Below are 21,603 nucleotides of genomic sequence, written 5' to 3' on the forward strand. Positions count from 1 at the left end.
GTTCTAATAGTCAAATTTACATAGAGTCAATCCCACAAACTTACCTGCTAACAGAAATTTACCACATAGAAATTTCTATAGAAGACAAGCACTGAGCAGGAAGGCAGCATGCTCCACCTTTACTAACAAACAAATCTGGGTGTGCTCAAAGCTGGTTACCAGAGATTAATGAGGAGAATAGGTGAATCCAGGATTCAGGGATATTTAGCATCTTTATCTAATAATTTGGAATGTCAGGTACTTCCTTGTGAATGCTGCCTCTTTCCTGAGTTGGGTCACCTGTTCCAGGGTACTGCTTTGTCAGGTTCTACCTGCCCCCCCCCCCTTTTTGTGATTCTATATACATATTATCATTGTCCTTGCCATGGAATTTTCCAACTAAGTCTGTAAAGACTAGAAAGCTCCTGGAGATCAGCCCTTATTCTTCCTCTCCTCTGCGCCCCCTTCACTTCATTTTACCCCTTATACAAAAAATAAAGAAGATGCAAAGGTAATGTGCGAGTTAATTTTTTACTCTCAGATCCTTGCCTGCCATAGACATCCAATTCTGAGCCCTGAGGGTGTAGTGGGGCTGGCACTCAAGGCCCCCTGATAGATAACCATTATGGAGAACAGCAAGGAAGGTCTTGGGAATTACTTTTGATATTAGCAGGTATTTGAAGGAATATGATATATATATATATATACCATCATATATATACCATCATATATATATGATAGATATAATTTAGACATAGAAATAAATAAAATCCTATCATTTGCTTTAAAGCTAATAAATCAGGAAGACATTGTGTTGAGCAAAATAAGTGAGCCATAGGAAAAAATACATGTTCTTTCATATACAGTGTTGTAATCTGCTAGCCTGGTCACCTGGGTACCCTTTCCCATTACGAGACAAGCTCCGTTCATTCCCAACCTCCCCCACTTCTGCCTCTTCTTTGAACGTCTCTCTGTCTCACTGTCTCTGTCTCTCTCCCCCTGTCTGCCCTTCTTTTGGAGAGGCAGCTTCTGCCTCTCTCTCTCTTCTCACCCCTTCTCCCCTTCCCCATCCATAACCCACTAAATAAACTCTATACCCAAACTCTCTGCATGGCATATCTATCGGTCTGTCTTCCACCAAGGCCTCAGGCCACCCAACAGCCGCCACCCCTCGTGGGACCGGTCCCCCATCTCTTTATAAATGATAACAATGATAACATATAGAAGCTTAAAAAGTTGCTCTGACAATGGAATAGTAACTGATGTTTGTGGCAGTTGGTGGTGAGGGTTTATAGAGGGGAATTGGAAACTGGGTACCGAAACACAGTAAGATAGAATTAACATCAATATTCTCTACTACAATGAAGTAACTACAGTTCATTAATAACCCATTCTTTAAGAGTAACCAGAAGAAATTGAATGTTCCAAATATACACTCATGAGAAATGGGAATCCCAGCATGAGGTGCAACCTTGGCTGCCTCTGAAACACAGCTTCTTGTGTTGACTCTCAGAAAACACTGCCCAGAGATTTCACCTCAAACAATGCAGTTTCTTCTTAATCACAGACAGTTCTTCAGCTCTAGATGACGAGCAACAGTAGTCCTAGTAAAACCAAGATTTCGCTTTAGTGAATCTATCTCGTTAATCACAATCAATTTCAGCTCCAGTTGATCAGACACAACAGATTCTTCATACAAATGACCCAATAGAGTCCTTGCTTCCCTCTGAAACCTCCCAAGCTAAACCTCCATTGTCTGCTCTGCACTCAACACTTATATTGCGAGCTCCTACAGAAATGCCCACTGAGCTCTCAACATTCAGTAGCTTTCCTAGGCTAAAATTCTGAAGTCCTTCCACAATCCTCCCTAAAACAACATGTTCAAGTCGTCACAATACTCCATTACCCTGGTACCAATTTCTGGCTTAGTTAAGGGTTCTATTGCTGTGATAAAACACCATGACCAAAAGCAAGTTGGGGAAGAAAGAGTTTATTTGGCTTACACTTCCTTCCACATTACTGTTTATCATTGGAGAAAGTCTGGACAGGAACTCAAACAGGGCAGGAACCTGGAGGCAGGAGCTGATGCAGAGGCTCTATGTGTGTGTGTGTGTGTGTGTTCGTGTGTGTGCGCGCGTGTCCCTCTTATCGGCTTGCTCTCCATGTTTAGCCTGCCTTTTTTTCCTATAGAACTAAGGACCACCAGTCCAAGGACAGCACCACCCACATAGGCTATTCCTCCCCGCCAATCCCTAACTCAGAGAACGGTCTACAGGTTTGCTTACAGATGAATGTTATGGAGGCATTGTCTCAATTGAAGATTCCTCCTCTTAGACTATAGCTTGTATCAGCAAGTAAAACAGCTAGCACAGTTCATATTTTAATTTAAAATTTATTGATCTTATGGTACTGTATTTCATTCTGTAAATGGGTTTTGGTTTAATATAAAGCATATAATTGAGGCTGGGCATGGTGGTTCACAGCTATAATTTCAGCACTGGGCAGGCTGAGGCAGTAGATTGCTGTCTTTGCTGTGAAGAGGCAACTCTTATAAAGGAAAAACATTTAATGGGGTGACTCACTCACAGTTCTGAGGGTTATCTTACTGAAGTAAAGCAGTGTGCAGGCAGACATGGTGCTAGAGCTGTGAGTCTTTATATCTAGATCCAAAGGCAACAGGAAGTGGTCTGAGACACTGAACATGGCTTGAGCATATATGAAACCTCAAACCCTGCCTTCACAGTGACTCACTTCCTCCAAGGTCACAGTTACTCCAGTAAAGTCATACCTCCTAACAGTGTCACTCCCTTTGGAGGTCATTTTCTTTCAAACCACAATTGCTCTAAGTTCAGTATAGTCTAAAATGTAAATTCAAGGCTAGCCTAGGCTACTCAAGACTGTTTAGAAAGAATAAGTTAGTATTTTACATTGTTTGGATGCATTCTTTAATAAGAGAAAAAATTCATGCTGAGATTTCTATCAAATGATTTCTTCATTAAAAGTGGAAATTTAATTTGCTCACTTTCAAGAATTCTGATCTAGGCGTTAGCAAGGGAAAAATCACCATCTTACCCACTATGTTTAACAGTCTTTGCTTGGAATGTTAAGAGTTCATAAATAAAGGTAAAGGGGAAATGTACCAAGGAGGTCCTGGGCGCATCTAGCCAGTTGGCTTACACAGAAAGTGTTAAGGCAACATTAGCAGTTACAAAGCTACCATATCTAGTTCTTATCACAAACAACAGGGCTTCCACACAGGGATTCAGAAGCAGAACCAAAACAAGCCTCGGCTGTAAGGATGGGCAATTATGCCCTGACAGGACCACTCTGTAAATAGATCTTGAAAACCTATGGGACAAGCAGCTAGGCAAGGATTTGGGATCTAGGTCTAACCCACCTTTCCTTGTACAGCCAGCATCTGCATTCTTGCTTTCATCATCACTGTTGAGAACTACCATTTATTGGGAGCTTTATCCCATGTGCATGAAAGGGTTACTCTATAATCTAACCACCATTTAGTTCCTGGAGTTGGAACCATGTCTATTTCTTTTTTGTGTGACAATTGTTCTTTCCAGTTCATACAATCCCCTGACTCCAATAGTATCTGGGAAATGGTTTCTGGACCTCTCACCTTCTTGTCCTTCTGAAAACAGAGATGCCCTCAAGGACTACAGTGCATCTACCTGACATTTTAGCTCCAGTTCAGCCTGATGGGGAACAATGACTGTCTCCCAAAAAGTTAGCATGTAAAAAGTAACTGTGAATATGAAAAATCAAACTGCCACACACCTCAGACATTGATGGCTGTATCACTATGTCCTGCAGGTGACACCTGCATAGTTTCACCCACTCACTGAGATGATTTGCATGCTCTTGCTCCTTAAGTGAGGTCCTGCTCTATCTTCCTTTCATTATCTATAAAATCTGTCACCTTGGTGGATACAATCTTCCCATTTTATAGAACTCTGGTGAGAATACCTATGATAAGGCAGAGAATTTAACCATTCTTTAGACAAGGTTTAGTGAAAGACAAAGTTTTAAGTTGCTTGAGTTTTCGCCTTGCTCCATTTTTTTAATATAAAAGCACTTCACATCTCACCACACAGGACAGACACAAGATACAAGTTTAGTAAATATTTTAATTAAAAAGTTTTAGCAATTATTGCCAGTTATATTATTTTGGGTACACAGGTGGATTTTAATAATAGTAACTTCTTATATATATATAAATACATGGAAACTTGACGAAAAGTGCAAACTGCATGGTAATTCACATTTACAGCAGGACTTTGTAAACATTCAGGCTTGAAGCTTGTTTCCATCACCACCCAGCTGTAGAGCCTGGGACAAATCACTCTTTTAAATTACTGTCAATGAGAAGTTGATTGGCTGCATGCAAACATCTCTTGAAAACTACCATGCACTTCTAAGTATGAACTATGGTTAGGGCTGACTTACTGATTACTGGCCTTCTGCTAGAGAAACACTACTCTGTTTTATTAAAAGTCATTATTGTTTTTAAAAAAGGATTCTTATAAAGGAGTCCTAAAGCCAGGGTCTTGACTTTTAGGACAGGGTATTATACAAAGATAGCTAACCGTTATTAGTAACCCCAAAGTAAAACAACTTAATTTTCAACAGAATAACTCAACATCAAAAAGTAATGATGCCAAGATTTTGTAAATGTACAAACTGAGGAAAATGGAATAAAAACAAAACAAAACAAAAAATCACAATGGCTTAGGTGATTTAAAAGACAAGTGGTAATATGATAACTTGTTGACCAACATTCACATAAATAAAGTCTAAAAAAAGATAAGAATAAAATTTCTCATAAGTTCTAAAAAAAAACCCCCTAAACTTTGATATTTTATTTCAGAATAGCTTAAAAAATGTCACAAAGGATGTTATCTAAATTCTATGGCACAGCCAGATACTTAGGTCTATCAGCCCAAATTTTTAGAGTCTTATTGCTTTAATAAAAGCAAAATGACTATTGCTAAGACTTTGAAATCTGAGGGACAACCTAGACAATATTTATAACAATAAGAGGGGAGGGAAGGTGGGATGAGGGAGAGTAGAAGAGAGGTAGGAAAAGGAGGAAGGGAGAGAGAGAGAGGTAGAGAGAGGGAAAGAGGGATAGAGTAGACCACAGCAAGCAATAAGCTACATGACTAGTATCCTAGTATCTGGCACAGGGTCTCCACTAGCATGTCAGGTCTAGTTAACATGATTTCTGGAACCTGGAGGATGAGGAACACAATCTGCAGATGTGTCCTGCTCATCAAGCACTGGGTATTCAAAGTCCTGTGTTCATGCCTCAGAAACCTGCCACCCTGTGGCTGCTCTAAGTCTTGGACGGAGTAGTTTATGCAGTGGTTAGATACATGAAAAGAGTATTATGCTTTCAAACATCATCAGTTTATCAGTAAAGACAACTGCCACAAATGTTGAAAATGCTCAAATATAGTTTGTGGGAGCCGTCAACCACGAATAGACAAGGGACGATTAGAAAGTGTCATCATCTGAGTCATCACTCTTGGTTTTGGTAAGTCTTTCCAGCTCCTCTCCATCCTAAAACGAAACGTAAAAATAATTAGTTGAATTAGAAATGTTTCACTTTCAACAATTACTAAAGGAATGTCTTAATAAATACATAATCAAAGATAACTGTGAGTGTAACCTGGTCATTTGACATGAAATGCCTCAGTTAGAAGCACATGAGATAATCAGAAAGTAAAGGGGGAAGACTGGAGAGACAGCTCAGTGGTTAAGAGCACTTATTGCTCTTGCAGAACTTATTGTCCATGTTCCCAGCGTCTACATGGACAATCGTCTGCAACTCCAGCTTCTGAGGGATCTGACATTCTCTTCTTAAGTCTGAGGTACACAAATGGTGTACACACATATAAGCAAAACATTCATACATGTATAATTATATAAATCTCAACAGTTTTAAAAATGACGTGCATTCAATTCAGGCCAAGGGCACCACCTGCTGGCCTCACAGGAAAGTGACCAAAGGATGGTGAATGACACAAAGCATTCTTGGTACCTAATAGGATTTTATTTTCCTTAATAATGAAGGCAAGCAAGTCATTACCAGTCTACTAGACAGAACAGAGGACTTCCCGAGTGTGCATGTGTACTCCTGCTGACTCAGGGGTTTGGGACACATAATCTATTATTTTCTTTTAATCTTAAAATTTGTTGTAGCAATAACCCAGAGATACAACACCTGGAGGATTTCTATGAACCTAATAAGTGACAGATTTTCATGATTTGTTAATAAAAATTATAAATTCATAATAGCACATGATTTATTTGAATATATTCCTGTAGGTCAAAGTCCTTGTTAAAAACCATTTTCATAATTATAGGGAGGATTAAGGTACCAGCTTTTCTAGTTCACATGATTTATCAACGTAAAAGATTAACTTATTTCCCCAGCCACTGTGCAGTGGGAAAAGCAATGAACCAGAAGTCAGACCACACAGCACCATTACCATCCTTTTACCTACTGTCTGTAAGCCGGTTAACTCACTCTCTAACCATAAATACAGGGGAGACAGGATGAGACAAGGAACGAGTTCCTCTGTGGTCTGCGGTTTTATGTGATACAATTATATAGTTAACACACAAAGTTCTCAAGGCACTATGGTTTCACAGCCCTTGCCAGCTCCAGAAGTCCAGTGCATGACTTCTATAAGTTATACATATCTAACACACTTTTATGATAAAATGATATCAATTTTCTTTCTTGAATAAATGTTTTAAATTTAATAATAAGCAGGTGTAATTTCACCAACTTACCCCACTGGAACGCTCCCAAAGATTGCCACCTAGATCTCGGATCCTTTCTTGCCTAGGCACACATTCTAGATTTTGAGGCTTACTAGCATTATAAATAAATATGGCAAGAAGGACAGTTGGGGCTTCTAGAAAAAAATCCAGGGAGGGCCTGAAATCAAAGACCAGGACAGACACTGTTGTGATGATGACAGTTGTCACCTGGGCCATCAAGACATGGAACATGTTATCTAAGAATTTCAAGATAAAAGCCACTGAAAGGCCCTGGAAAGCAGTTACAAAAATAAGGGCTACTGAAAATATATTGTGGCCATAAAAAAACCCACAGTTCTGAATCTGATCACGGTTACTGCTTTGAAGAATCAGGGTCAGCCCATTAAAAACAATGCCAAAGAAATAAAGCTTGCTATTCTGTATGAAGATGCTCTCGGTGAGCTGTGTCCCCTCCTTCAGGATCTTCTCATTATAGATATTGGCCATTGAAGAAATAAAACACTGAACTATAATCAGAATGTGGCCCAAGCCCAAACGGATATGACTAAAAACTCTGGCTGTGGCGTTCCACTTGACTTCACTGAAAGCCCACTCGTTGGCTGTACAATTGTCCCTTTGGGAGCATTCTCTTCTGAAATGAAGGCAGGAATTGGATGGCGTGAAGAAGGCATCGTGATGAAATCCATGTCCCGCCAAGTCACTCTGTGAAGTTTTGGTACTGGCAGTTAGGGCGACGATAGACAAAAACAGAATCAGGAGGGAAGCCCACTGTATCCAGTTCAGATGCCGCCTATCCAAAGGGAAAGGAAGCAAGATTTTACCACATTTTGTTCACCCTGTCTTTCCCACCTGTTAACTGTTCTATTGAAAATTTAGAAACTTGAATAGTTGATTTAATAAACTACAACCGATTGCTAGCATTTCATACAATTCAAGCACAGTGTAAACTTGTTTGGCCCTCGTCTCAAACCTGACCTCTCTATTCACTTTCAAATGCCTCTTAACTTTTCTTCCTACAGATTTACAGATTAGCTTTGGACACGCAGGTGCAGCCCAGCTTCCTGTCTTCCATGGCTCTATCACAGTGATTTTTATTGTGATAAAAACTCTAAATTCTGACAGAGGACATTACCTCAGTTTCAAAGAATCAGAAAAAGCAGTATGGATAAGCTTTAGTAATCAATATAGATAAAATTTCCCAAGGGATACTAGACCATTCTCTAAGGACTTCATGACACATGAGATTTTTGAGGACATTGGCTTCTGGGTGAATGGCCTAATAAGTCACCACAGAGCCAAGTACCGGATGATAAGAAAAAGCAAAACTTACAGTTGGGTAGTATTTCGCTTATGAAGCCCAATTAAGCTTTCCTTGCTTGCTTCACCTGATAGTAAAGTTGTGAAGCTATGTACTCTTATTCTACTTGTCAATATACTTAGTTCAAAGACCAGTGGCTGATGTTCAGAGTGTCATTGGATGGCTGAGGGCTGCTTCTCCCATGAAAATTATTTGTTTTAGATGTGTTTTTACAAAGTGACCTCATTGGTGTCTTATGTAGTTTAACACTTACATAAATGATAAATTATGAAAAGATCATTTGTTTTGTTTAAAATCTTTTACTTCATTTACTTGTGTGTGTGTATATGTGTGTGCACATGCATGTGTGTGTATGCCCATAAGCACATGTGAAGGTCAGAGTACAACTTGCAGAAATGGTTCTCTCCTTCCACCATGTGGATCCTGAGGACTGAACTCAGTCCATCAGTCTTTACAGCAATCACTTTAATCCACTGAGCCATCTTGTCAACCCAAAGTTAAATTGTCCACTGTGTGAGGAGCATGACAAAATCTCCTGCTCTGTTTGTGTATCCTCTATGTCAGTGGTCCTCAATTTTCCTAATGCTGCAACTCTTTAATGCAGTTCCTCATGTTGTAGTGAACCCCAACCAAAAAACATCTGTTGCTATTTCATAACTGTAATTTTGCTACTGTTATGGTTCGTAATATAAACCCCTGGGAAAGGGTCATTTGACTTCAAGGGGGTTGCGACTCATAGTTGACAACTGCTGCTCTATGTGAATCACCTCATACCTCTTGTGTCTATGCTGTGTGTAACCTTCCTGTCAGTCATTCAACACTTGTCTGCTCTGATGGACTGATGAGATATCACAATGCTTGCTCCAAAGTGCAAAGGGAGTGTGCGATACTGACAGTTTAACTTTCAAAAATGTTATAAAGTCTTTCCTCTAAGTAAAAAATTTTCAACTTAACAAGGAAAGGAAAAAATATGCTAAGGTTGCTGTGATCACTTGAGAAAATAAAAATCTGTCCATGAAGTTCAAGAAAAATGAAACCTTTCCTAATTTTGCTGTTACGTTTCAAACTATAAAAGTTACAGGGATATGCACGGTTAAGTTTTTAGTTCAAAAATGAAAAGAGTATGTGTGCATGCATAGAGAAAAAAAACTAGCAATATGCAGTGTTCACCACTATTCAAGAATTCAATTAGGGTACTGACATATTCCTCATCTATAAGGGGAACTACTGTATTTCTAGTGATCTGAGTTCTATATCCAGAGTCATAAATATGAAATATTGAGTCATAAATATGGAAAATATCTAAAAAAGATAGATTACGTGCAGACTTTATTATTCCTAAGCAATAGAAAATAGAAAAAATTTTAGACTGCACGATAAGTAATTAAAACTATTTCTACAACATTTACATTATTTTAGTCAGCATATGCAATCTAAACCACTTGGGAAAATGTGGCAGGTTACATGGGGACACTACAGCATTTAAGGAACTTGAACATAATTTTTGTCATTCTGGAACCAATCCTGTGGATTCTTAGGGGTAACTATGCATAATTTACCATTATTAGCTTACCTATTAAGTGAGAAATTTGGTTAAATTGTGTCAGGTAAAAGCAGTTTTATCATGTATCATATGCATTTGGTGATGCTTTCTCAAGAAAATTACACAAAACACATTTCTGAGTAGCACTGAGTGAGTTTCCAGGGATGCAGAATTATGATGCAAAATCACAAAAATTTGTTAAATATTTTTGGAGAAAATGATTGTATTACTGAGTAATACTTATTTTTCTGCTGGTTCTAACAGTATTGCCTTTATAACTTCTAGGACCCCAACACTTAGGGTTTTTTCTTTTGGGCAGGGGATTAGGGGTTCTCCATGTAGCTCTGGCTGTCCTGGAGCTTGTTCTGTAGACCAGGCTGGTCTCAAACACAGAGGTCTGCCTGCCTCCGCCTACCAAATGCTGAGATTAAAAGCATGTGCTAATACACCCTGCTGACTTTGGAATTTTCTAATGATCTTTTCTTACAACTTCTTCTTTGACAAAAGTGGAGGAATCTTACAGTTAGCAGATAAAATATTACTGGTTGGTTTTATTCTTTTCCCTAAAATCTTAATCTCCAAGTAGTGTTATTTCCCAGAGTCAAGCAAGCACAACTACACAATTATGCAAAGGTAAGAACAAACCAGTGAGGGGGGGCTTTGAGGCATATCTGACATCAGTTTCCACCGTGAACTAGTGGTTACACTTCAACAGAATAAATCTGGGTAGTGGGATGGCTCAGTTGGTAAAAGGACTTGTTATACAAGCCTGACAACCTGAGTTGATTATGGAATCTCATAGCAGAAGGAGACAATTCCTGAGTTGTCCTCTGATCTCCACAAGTCCTATAGCACACATACCACTCCCCCCCACCCCAAACTAGAAATTATTAGGTTTCATAGGGTTCTGTAGAAAAGATAAAAAGTTTTCTGGTGAGTACCAGCTGACTTCTTCATATTCTATGAGTAAAAGTACATGGTGTATTCAGCAATAGTCTTGCTGCAAGTTCTGAAGGGTAATCAAGAACACTGGCAACGTCCTCATTTACTTTCTATGCTATGATAAACACTGTAACCATAAGCAACTTGGGGAGGAAAAGTTTTATTTGGGCTTACAAAATCATAGTTCCTTACTGAGGGAAGCCTAGGCAGGAACTCAAGCAAGGCAGGAAACTAGAGACAGGAACTAGAGAGAGACCATGGAGACTGCTTACTGGCTTGTTCTCTTAGGCTTGCTTAGCCTGCTTTTTTTCTACTATCCAGGACCACCTGCTAAGAAGTAGCATTGCTGGCAGTGAGCTGGGCCTCCCACTCCCATATTAAACATTAAGTAAGAAAATGAACCCAAATAATTGCCTATGATGGAGGCATTTTCCCAAATGGAGGTTTCTCTTCCAAGATAACTCCAGCTGTGTCAAGCTAACAAAAAAATCAATGAGGGGGAAGGTATCACTGGCCAACAACTCAAGCTATTCCTGGCTTGCCTTTTTGATATCACTGAGTGTCTAGTGGGGGTACTGCCACAATGTAAAGTAACCCTATCTAGACTCACATATATTTGTCTATAGGTCTATATTTTAGGAAGCCTCTATAGTAGTTTCCATAAGACTTTCTTGAAAGGTCTTTGGTGTTCCTTATCCCACTCCTCTAACAGGTCCTCCAATTCTCCACACCACTTAACCCTTCCTGTTCCATTATTCATCTTTAACTGTGTTCTTTCTTTTCTTCCTTGAGGCCCCTTCATCCTCTCCCAAGGCTCTGTGCTTGTTCCTGACTGCTATGCAAGCTTTATACTGGCTAGCTTTCACAGTGCTCGGAGGTGTCCTGCATGTTATCAGAGAAAGTCATCATCACCCTTACTCAACTGCGAACCCTGGGAAATACAGTAGCCATCAGCCTGGCAACACATGCTCACTGATAAAATGGTGGCACAATGTCACAGGGGTAACCAACCTTTTCAGACTGGATTTAAGGCCCATTCCACAAGTTGAAATACATACTTGGCACTGTTCCATGCCAAGAACCTGTGGTTAGACATGCCAGAGGCCCTAGTGGAGAACCTGCTACTACTGTTCTGCTAAATGAGCACATTACTAAGCTGACTCCAAATGACATATTATTATACCATAGATTATTGTATCTCTTAACTCCCATTAGAGAAGTGGGTTTTTGCACTAGATGGTGATTAACACAAAGACCCACAAGTGGTCAAAGTTCAGAGAATAAGAGATTGTCTGTGGAATTCTCACTCTGAATGTGACACTTGTATCATACCCCTACCTCCCAGGGCTTAGGGCTGACAGGGGAAGAGGTGGCAGAAAGAATGTAAGGGCCAGAGAGAGTAAATAATTTCAAAGAAGTAGTGTTTTCTGGGCACAGTAGGGCAATTACACATATGATGAACTCATAGCCATTGTGGTAGCATACACAAACCTATGCAAGCTCAAACCAGAAGAAATTCCAACATGGAATGGGCAGACGGGAACAAAGTCCCATTCCTACATAAAGGACTGTTAGTAACTGGTAACTGCTAGGAGAGGGAGAATTAGTATTCTTTAAGAGTGTAGCCCCTGGTAGACTGGGTGTGGCTAGTAATACTAGCACTTGGGAGGTTGAAACAGGGGAATTATGCATTCAAGCCTATTCTGGGTTACAAAATAAGACATTGTCACAGAACAAGCAATTAAAAAAACATTAAAAATTAAAATAACAACAAAAAGTAATCAAATATCTTACTTTTGAAAAGTTCAAGATATTTCATATACCTGTTGGCAGAGGATTTAAACAGCCACTAGAGCTGCATTCCACATTGGATAAACAAGGTATCATATATAAGGCTAATCTTGGCCTAGAGGGTCTAAGGGTAAATTATCTAAAGGCGGACTGGCCCATTTTAAAGGATGATACATGCTTTCACAGTGAATTACTTACCTCAGCACTATCCTGAATAGAAGAGCTGTCGTTATGATGTTAAAATTCGAGAAGATAACAGCCATGGCCTAGAAAGAAAGAAGATAGAATTACAGTCCAAGCAAAGGCCTGACCTCAGAACCTCCCAGCCTGCTAGTTCACCAGACACAAAAGCCTTTTAGTCAAAAGCAGAGGGTTATTAGCGCAGCTGTTTCACTGGGGGATTAAATTCCACTTTTATTGCTTGTTAACTTTAGGCAGATATGATCAAGTTATTGTTAGGATTTGACAATATGTTTAAGTTTTGCTTTGTATGCAGTTCACACCTGCATAAATGACCTCCATGCAGATATCAAGAAATACAAATTCTAAAGGTTTAGACTTAGAAATAAGTTACCATGCTTATGAAACACACATTTTGTTTTCCTTAAAGCTGTCAAAGCACTTTATAGACTTCTTAAAAAGTATTACTTTTGTGTGTGGTTCTGGATCCAAATAAGAGTTTATACACATGAGACAAGCACCTTACCAACCTTATCACAGCCCCCTTATATTCAATATTGGCTTTATGGGCAGAGAAGGGTACATGTTAGGCCTATTTATATGGTGTGGTAGTTTGAATTGATCCCTACAGTTTCATAGAGAGTGGAACTATTAGGAGGTATGGCTTTATTGGAGTGGGTATGGCCTTGCTGGAGGAAGTGTGTCACCATGGGTGCAGGCTTTGAGGTTTCCTATGCTTAGAACACTGCCCAGTATCTCAGTCAACTTCCTGTTGCCTGCAATATGTAAGACTCTCAGATACTACTCCAGCATTATGTCCGCCTACACGCTGTCATGCTCCCTATTATCATCATAATATTACCTATTACATAATATTACCATCATAATGGACTCAACCTCTGTGAGCTAGTCACCCCAATTAGACATTTCCTTTATAAGAGTTGCCATGGTTGTGGTGTCTTTTCACAGAAACAGAAACCCTAACTAAGACAGAAGCTGGTACTAGGGACTGGTATTGTTATGATAGGCCTGACCATGTGTTTGTCTGGAGGAATTTGGACTTTGGACTTTGGTACTTTGGGTTATGAAAGCAGCAGAATGCTTTAAGCACTGCTTAATGGACCATACTAGTAGGAGCATGGAAGACAGTGGTGCTGAATGTGATTTGGTGAACAGTCTGGGGCTGGATCAAAGGTTTCAGAGGAGGATTTTAGTATGTTGCCTAGAAATTGTTTTTGTGATACGTTGGCAAAGAAAGTGGCTGCTTTCTGCCCTTGACTGAAGAGTCTGCCTGAGGCTAAAGTGATGACTTTTGGAATAATTCCATTGTCAGAGGAAATCTCAAAACAGTTTAGTATAGACTCTGTTTTGTGGTTACTAGTGTTAACTCTATGGAAGATGTACAATAAAAAGGAGCAAACTGAGCAAGGAAAACTATTTGAGGAGAAAAGGGGCACCAGAAAATAGAATGGAGCTAAGTTGTATGTTCAATGAGATAAAGCAATTGAGGAATGAAATAAAGGGAGTGGTGACCCCAGGACAAGATCCCACCCAACTAAGTTTCAACATGTGAAAAGGAACTAAAGAAAAGCTTAGAACTGGGTGTGGTGGGGCACAGGCAAAGGCTAGTGAATCTCTGAGTTTGAGGCCAGTCTGGTCTACAAAGCAAATTTCAGGACAAGAAAGCTTAGGCAGTGAAGGGTAGAAAGTAGGTAAAGATCTAATTGAATGAGGGGCCCATGTTCCAGCCTCAGGAAGCAGTGGATCTTGGACCTTCTGCCACGGCTCTGGGTTTAGAGTTAACCATGCCTAATGAAAACCACTGCAGCGAGGCATGTGTCAAGTCAGGGGTGTCCCTGAATGGAGGCCTAGTTAGACAGACCATTGCATGAAGCTGTGAAGTTGAAGCCTGGATTGCCTTGGAGATCTCAAGATGTTAGAGATGTCAGATCTGTGGGATTTTCTCAGTGTACCTCACTATATACAAATGCTTGTGAGCTTCAGGTTAAGAGCAGAGGAAGGCATGATGAGGAAAGAGATCCTGAGAGATCACACTAAGAGCAGCATAAACACACATTACTAACTCTGAACACACTTCCCATGGTGATACTAGAAAATCAATCTAATCATAATTCTGTGTCCTACAACTTCTATTTACCTTCTATTTACATTCCTTAAGTGGAATTAGGCAAGAAATACATAGAATTAACGTTATAATCAGTTTCACAATATTTGTGGTTGCAACAGATCAGGAAGACCCAACCAATAAATAGGGAAGAAGAATAAGGAACTTGCAATTTTGCTTAATACTGGGTAAGTAGAAAAGGACATAAATGCACAGCTACTCTGGGGGTTTCCAAAAAATATAAGTAATATTATCAAATGTAAATAATCATAATGTTGTGATAGGAATTATCTGAAAAAGTAGATAGAATTTAGGAGAAGGCATGTTATATGAACTGAATACTTATCATCATTACAAATCACAAAGCAAACAGGAACTCAGGTGTTCAGTTGGCAAAAGCACCTGCCTTTGAGCTGGTTTAGCATTTTTCCTTCTATTTTTATAGGTAGAATAATTGAAACTGAGAACAGACAGGGCCTTCCCAGTTATGCAGACTACCGCAGGTGAGAAAGTGCCAAGCTCTTGATTCCTACTATGTTCTATTGCTCCCTCCTTTCATCCAGTTCTAAAGCAGATCTGGAAGGTTTTACATAAAGGATCAGTGCCAATAAAAATACTATTTATAATTAAAGTGTTTAATTTTATTATTTTTTAAAAACTTAAAATACAACATGGGCAATAAAACCCCCATCCTAAAAAAATATTGGGGGAGGGAGGCATTAGAACTCAATTGGACTACAGGTAAAGGTAGAAAACAGAATTTTTCTTTTTTCTTTTTTTTTTTTTTTTTTTTGAGTGAGGGTCTCTCTATATAGCCTTGGCTGTCCTCACCATGAAGACCAGGTTGGCCTCAAAGTTTCAGAGATCTGCCTGCCTCTGCCTCCAGAGTACTAGGATTAAAGGTGTGAGTCTTCCCAAACAGAAGACAGACTTTAATTGTGATTATCAATACATTTCTAAATTGATATAAAAGAAGCATCAGAGGTGAATTTCTAGTATTATGAGTTGAATTTATATAGTTCCACGCTCTTAATGAAACTGTAGATAAAAGTAACGTAAAAAGGGGCCAACACAATGGCTCAGTGGGTGAAGGTGCTTAGAGTCAAGTCCAATGTCCTGAGTTTGGTCTTGGGACCATATAGGAGAAGGAAAGAACCAACATCCACAAGTTGTTCTCTGACCTCCACTTTTGAGCTATGGTATATATGTACAAATATACGTGCACAAATACATACATAAATGTAATAAAAAATAAGAAAAGGCCATAGTAAATATGTGTGTAATACATACTGATAGTAAGTAGATAAACTTCATTAAAGCAGGCAGAACAAAGAGAGGCCCATCAACTGTACTATTTTTTGAATTAATACTAGAAATCTGAGTGGAGGTCTTGAATGGTCATAAGACAGCTCAAACTAATAGTAACTTGATCATTTATACAAATCAGGGTGGTTTCTGAGTGCCTAGGAGCAACTCTCCCCAGTAGCCAGCATAGGAATCATTAGCAATGTGAAGATCTGGCACAGACCAGATGGTTCTAGAAAATTGTCAGGAAGGCCACTGGAAAATAACAAGGAAGATCAGTTTGGGGACTCATCTCTTTGTGTCTTCTCAACAGCACTTCCTCTGTTACAGTTTTACTTACAGGCTGAAGATAGGAGAGGACATAGAAGACAATCAAATTATCCAGGAAGTAGAGAAAGGCAGGAATGGACCACTTCATGAAATTTGAGAATTCCTTCCAGGAAATACATCTCAAATGTCTACTTTGATGATTGTCTGAAGAAAGAATATATGAATCATACACAGCAATAAGCCGATCATCTTTATTGAGAATGCTTATGTTTTCACCGAAAACTTGACTATTAGTACAATTTTATAATATGGGCTTTATAAATTGCTAAATAATTATAAGCCTACAGAAGCAAAAAATACTATGGCATATTAGTATCTCTTTCATTTCCCACCTGTGTGTCAAGGTGGGACACACAGCCGGACCAGGCAGACCCTTGGCAAAACAGAATCATACCTCCAACTAACTCAGAGCAGAAGTATCACTTATTAAGGTAATTCCAGACAGACGTGTGTTTACTTCTCTGCATGAACCACCAAGAGAACAGGTGAGAGTAAGTAGAAAAGAACAATGAAACCTTTAAGCTTTCACTCTCCCTCAACGCATGATCAGAGAAGGGAAGTAATATATGAAAATTTATATGAGATCTTTAACTTTTACTAATCCTGATTTTAGTTAATATTCCAGCTCCAGGGATCCAAAGACTTAGGAAGGCACGCTGCAATAGAGATAAAATGTAAAGAAAGAAAGAAAAGGGGCAGTTTAAATTCAAGCCCTTTAAGCAATGCATGAGTTTCATGAAATCACAAAACGTACTCTTCTAGATAGTCATCATAGACTGAAAAGGTTTGGCATGAAAGAACTTCCTGTGCAAGCACTTTAATGCTCTAAAAGCTTTGCTTACCTCTTATGAGAAGAAAGTAAAAAGATAGAATCAAAGCCCAAGAAGCTTAGATGGAAAATTAGTAAAAACCCAGTGAGTAAAACCATTCCAGGGACAAGTGATGAGGTAGAACACTGGGCAGGACATTGGGAAACAAAATGGAAAACCAAGCTCCCCTCCTTCTAATACAACTCTGCATAACATTTTCTTTGATCCCCTTTCCCTATCTATAAAGCATACTTACGCTTGGACTAGATTAAACGATACAAATGTTGTGCCAGGTCCAACGGATTTTGGATAGTGTGATTTAACAAATACATAATATCTTAATAATTACCTTCCCTTATAACACAGAGTGACACAAGTAGACAGAGAATCAGTTTTATCAGCTCAGAGCACACATTCACAGTAGTAGGGAGATAGTCATACTTGTTCTCTGAAATACAACAGAAAAATTTAAAACTATTAAGAATATTCTACATGGTTTTACATGTAATTAATAATTTTTAAATTTAAAAATAAAACTTAATACTCATCATATTAAATGTCTTCTGGTTTGTACAGCTTTTCTCAATCTTTGAGTAGCTACAGTTGGGAGGTTTAGATCAAGGGCAAAGGAAGCTCCACAGGAAAGAGGCAGGGACTGACTTCTAAACAGATAATTAGCATTCAGCACCTGACTCATCAAAAGTTATGAGTTTATCAGCTGAATTAGTACTCAGCCTATGAGTCATTAATCCTGACTTGTTTGCCTTACAAAAATCAGGGTACATCTTGCCTATGACACTTCTTTAACTCAGAATTTTCCAGCCTGGTTCACATCATAGTGTATACAGGGACACTGCTTGGTACCCCTGCCCCTGGCATAAATGGTAAATTGGGTAGAAAGAAAAAACCATCTGGCAAAGGACTGGGCTACATTTAGGGCCGAGAGGAAGTAACAGTGGGTCACCCACATCCATTAATGAATTATAAAGTACAGCCTTGGTAATAGGGCAACTGAATTGAGAACAAGGCTTGACAAGAACGCCCTGGTCTTATTTATTACCTAGCTTTTCTAAATGTTTAACAACAACTTCCCTCCTAAACAGTGACAAGGACAAACAGAAACCTTATTAACTACTACTTGCAGGGATGCATTGCCCCCCACTTTGAAAACATCGGGTAACTTCTCTTAGTCATATTACAACTCTGCAGACACTGGGGTGGGTGGGCACCAACTTAACCTTCTCTTTCCGGGACACTTCCTCCCTCTTTTCTGCAGATTCTCTTGAACACTCAACATTTGCCAAATTGACTACTTTTCTGTTTCTAGGCACAATCTACCAGCCTCTATAACAGCATTTGAAAACTGTATTATAATTCCTTATTGTGCTTATGTTATAGTCTTAGAAAGTAAATGTCTTATGACAACATTTCTTATACCTGACATTTAATAACTATCCACCTGAATTTAAATATTTGCTTGTTCAAATATGCTCACTATTCAAAGCCTAGTTCAAATACCTCCTCCCTTTTCTCAGTACAAAGACAGGCTTAAATCACATTGTTACCCCCAAAAGATACTTTTCATGATCTTTATCATGGCATACTAACCAATCAACCAAAAGGAAGTGGGTAGGGACTGGGCCTTTAGTCACATCCCTGAGGAATTACTAGATCAGAATAGCCTCTGAGCATGCTCATGAGGGACTATGTAGATCAGAGTAGCCTCTGAGCATGCTCATGAGGGACTATGTAGATTAGATTAGTTGAGGTGGGAGGAGCAACCTGAGGCTGGGGTCTGTGACTAAATAATGTGAAATTGAGTTGAATGTGACCTTTTATATTTTATTTTTATATTTTTAAGTGTTTTTCCTTCATATTATGTGAATGGGTGTTTTGGTTGCATGTTCATCTGTATACCATGGAGACCAGTGGAGGGCTTCATATGTCACACTAAATTGCTGGGGCTAATGTTCTAGAGTCTGGGAAAATAAGAAATTATTTGAAAGATTATAGTTAGGTGGCAGAAGGATAGAGTAGGAGAAGTGTCGCTCGCAGAGTATTGATATTTGGGGTGGGGGAGAACATTACAACTCTCTGGGACTGCAGGCACAGTCAGTTCCGAGTTGCCATGTGGATGTTGGGAACTGAATTACATCCTCTGAAAAGAGCAGCCAGCATTCTTCACTGCTGAGCAACCCCTTAGCCCCAAGCATATCTTATCCCTTCTTGCTTGGTGCCAGTGGATGCCAAGTAACTTCTACAAGCTTCTCCTGCTATGATCTCCCGGGCATGACGAACTGTACTTCCAAACAGTGTAGGGCCGGGGTCTGCCCCTGCACGTGGGGTTACTTGAGGACAGTTTCTGGTCAGCCAGCTAAACATTGTTTGTTTTTGTGCTCCCTCTGCCCTGACTGGTAATTAGCTGTAGGGCATTGTTTACTCCATCTTGGGTGTGGCAATTTCCCACCTGCCTGAGGGAAATTCCTTGTGCAACAGCTAGGTATTTAAGGATTTCCCCAAAGTTAAATAAACGACATTCGGCTGATCTCCTTTCAGATGACCCAGGTCTCCTGTGTGTTCTTTCAATCTCCAGGACCTTGCCCAGCTAGCATACAGTACAGTGGCCAGTGGCGTGGGAACTGTACCGAGAGGGTAACAAACAGAATCAAGTGTTACAAAACAGTAAGTCAAAAGAAACCTTTCTTCCTTAGCCTGCTTTAATCAGGTATTTTTGTCAGAGCTACGAGGAAAGAAACTGAAAAGTTATATTAAAGCTTGACCTAGGACCAGAAAGATAAATATTAACTGAAGTTAAAACTTACATTCACATGTAGGCTCTCCAAATAGACCACTAAAAGTCATGATGTCACAACTTTATAGTTGTCAATAGTTAGGGAGTAACCAGTGCAGATTTGTGAAATTAAATATTTGCATAAACCCTTACATTAAAATATATTTCTTGAATGTACATGTACCAAACTTTAAATTCTTACTGTCCCATTGACAAAAATATTTATATTGATGCAAGAAACTAAACAAGTATATTTTATTTTCAAATAAGCTACAATTGTACATTTTGCTAGATATCCAGAAATACTTGTTGGGTGAACTAATAACCAGATGTTATGATACACTGTGTTTTATTTTACACTTGAATGATCCAAATCTCATTCAGGGTCAAAAAACAACTTAAAACACACTTTATCATTCACAAAGCATAGTACTTTTAAGGTATCATACCACAGACAATCCACATCTTAACTCACCTTCATTGGCAGAATATTTTACCAGTAAGATGCGACTTGAACTTAGAGTAACGAATATACCGCCTAGGAGGACTGTGTACAGCGCAGATGGGCCTAACCCAAGACGCCGGAAGTATTTTCTTTCCATTACACTGTTTTTTAGTTGTCTTAACAATAACACCGTCACGAACAACCCTGTTGGCAGACCTAAGGAGTAAGCACAAGGCAAATACTATAGACTGCGCAGAGAAGAAGCAGCCTGTGGATGTTCGGCCACGACTAAATCAGAACCAAGAAAGCTGAGGGGACAGAGAAACTTAAAGGAAATGATTGATAATGACAAAATCTTAAAGGAGAGGGTATTCTCGAGACAGAGGATGTCCAGAAGGGAAATAAGTTAGGAAGGGAGTAACGGACAGTTTGGGACTGCAGGAAAGTTGTTTATTTGTAATAACTTTGCTCCAGAAGGAATGAATTTTGGAATCGCCTCTTTTTGGGGGGAAGGGGGTTACGCTCAGTTCTTCCTTCAGAGAAGAAAAGAGCATAGTGGGCACGGTTCTTTTACTGTAACGACCGTAGTCAAATAGCAGAAGCATGGCTACTGACTTTTTCTGAATGAGACAGGAACGGGGAGCTAACCTCAGGTCAGCGAGCCTAACTGGTCAGTCTTTTATGACAGGTGGACACGAAACTCCGGGCAGGGTAAATACTTGCCCAAAACACACAAGTAGGATGGATACATGGAGCCGTTGAGGACCGCCGACAAAGGCCCTAGGGACCGGCTGGGCGCAAGCGTGCAGAAGGCCAGTGGGTCAGCGCCCCTCTACCGTGGCCAGGCTTCCCTCGCTGTCAGGGAAACCCTCCCACACATGCGCAATAGGAGCAGCGGGCGGCACCCTCGCCCCTCACACGCTCCAGCATCACTCTGCCCTGTCCTCGGGGCGCGGTTACCTCAGGCGCTCAGGGAAGGTTCTAGCGGAACGGACATCATAGAGCTGAGATAGTGACTGCCTAGCTCCGTAGCAGCAGCAGGAGGCTTTCAGGGCCCATTGATGGGGAGAGTAGGAGCCGGGCACAAAGGCGACAGAAACCCGCCTCCCGCCGGCCTCCAGGGCTGGACCCAAAGCGGAGACCCGGGAGGCCGGGAAGAGCGGCGGCCGCGCCCATTGCGCAAGCGCACTCTTTCCGGCGCTTCCGGAGGGCGGGCCGGAGTGAGGAGCGAGCGGTGGGTC

The 21,603-nt window shown here is 40.0% G+C and overlaps 1 protein-coding gene across 1 annotated transcript; it reads right to left on the reverse strand.

Moving 5' to 3' along the window:
• Positions 1–4,106: 4,106 nt before the first annotated feature.
• Slc35a5 (solute carrier family 35 member A5) lies at positions 4,107–21,525 on the reverse strand. The gene is made up of 7 exons (XM_057764181.1): positions 21,323–21,525; positions 20,393–20,578; positions 17,476–17,574; positions 16,328–16,461; positions 12,576–12,643; positions 6,793–7,573; positions 4,107–5,553 (listed from the first exon to the last, which is right to left on the reverse strand). The coding sequence occupies exons 2-7, from the start codon at positions 20,517–20,519 to the stop codon at positions 5,488–5,490; spliced, it is 1,275 nt and encodes a 424-aa protein (XP_057620164.1). The 5' UTR covers positions 20,520–20,578; positions 21,323–21,525; the 3' UTR covers positions 4,107–5,487.
• Between the last annotated feature and the right edge of the window lie 78 nt (positions 21,526–21,603).

Source organism: Chionomys nivalis, chromosome 3, assembly GCF_950005125.1.
Source record: "Chionomys nivalis chromosome 3, mChiNiv1.1, whole genome shotgun sequence".
NCBI lineage: Eukaryota > Metazoa > Chordata > Mammalia > Rodentia > Cricetidae > Chionomys > Chionomys nivalis.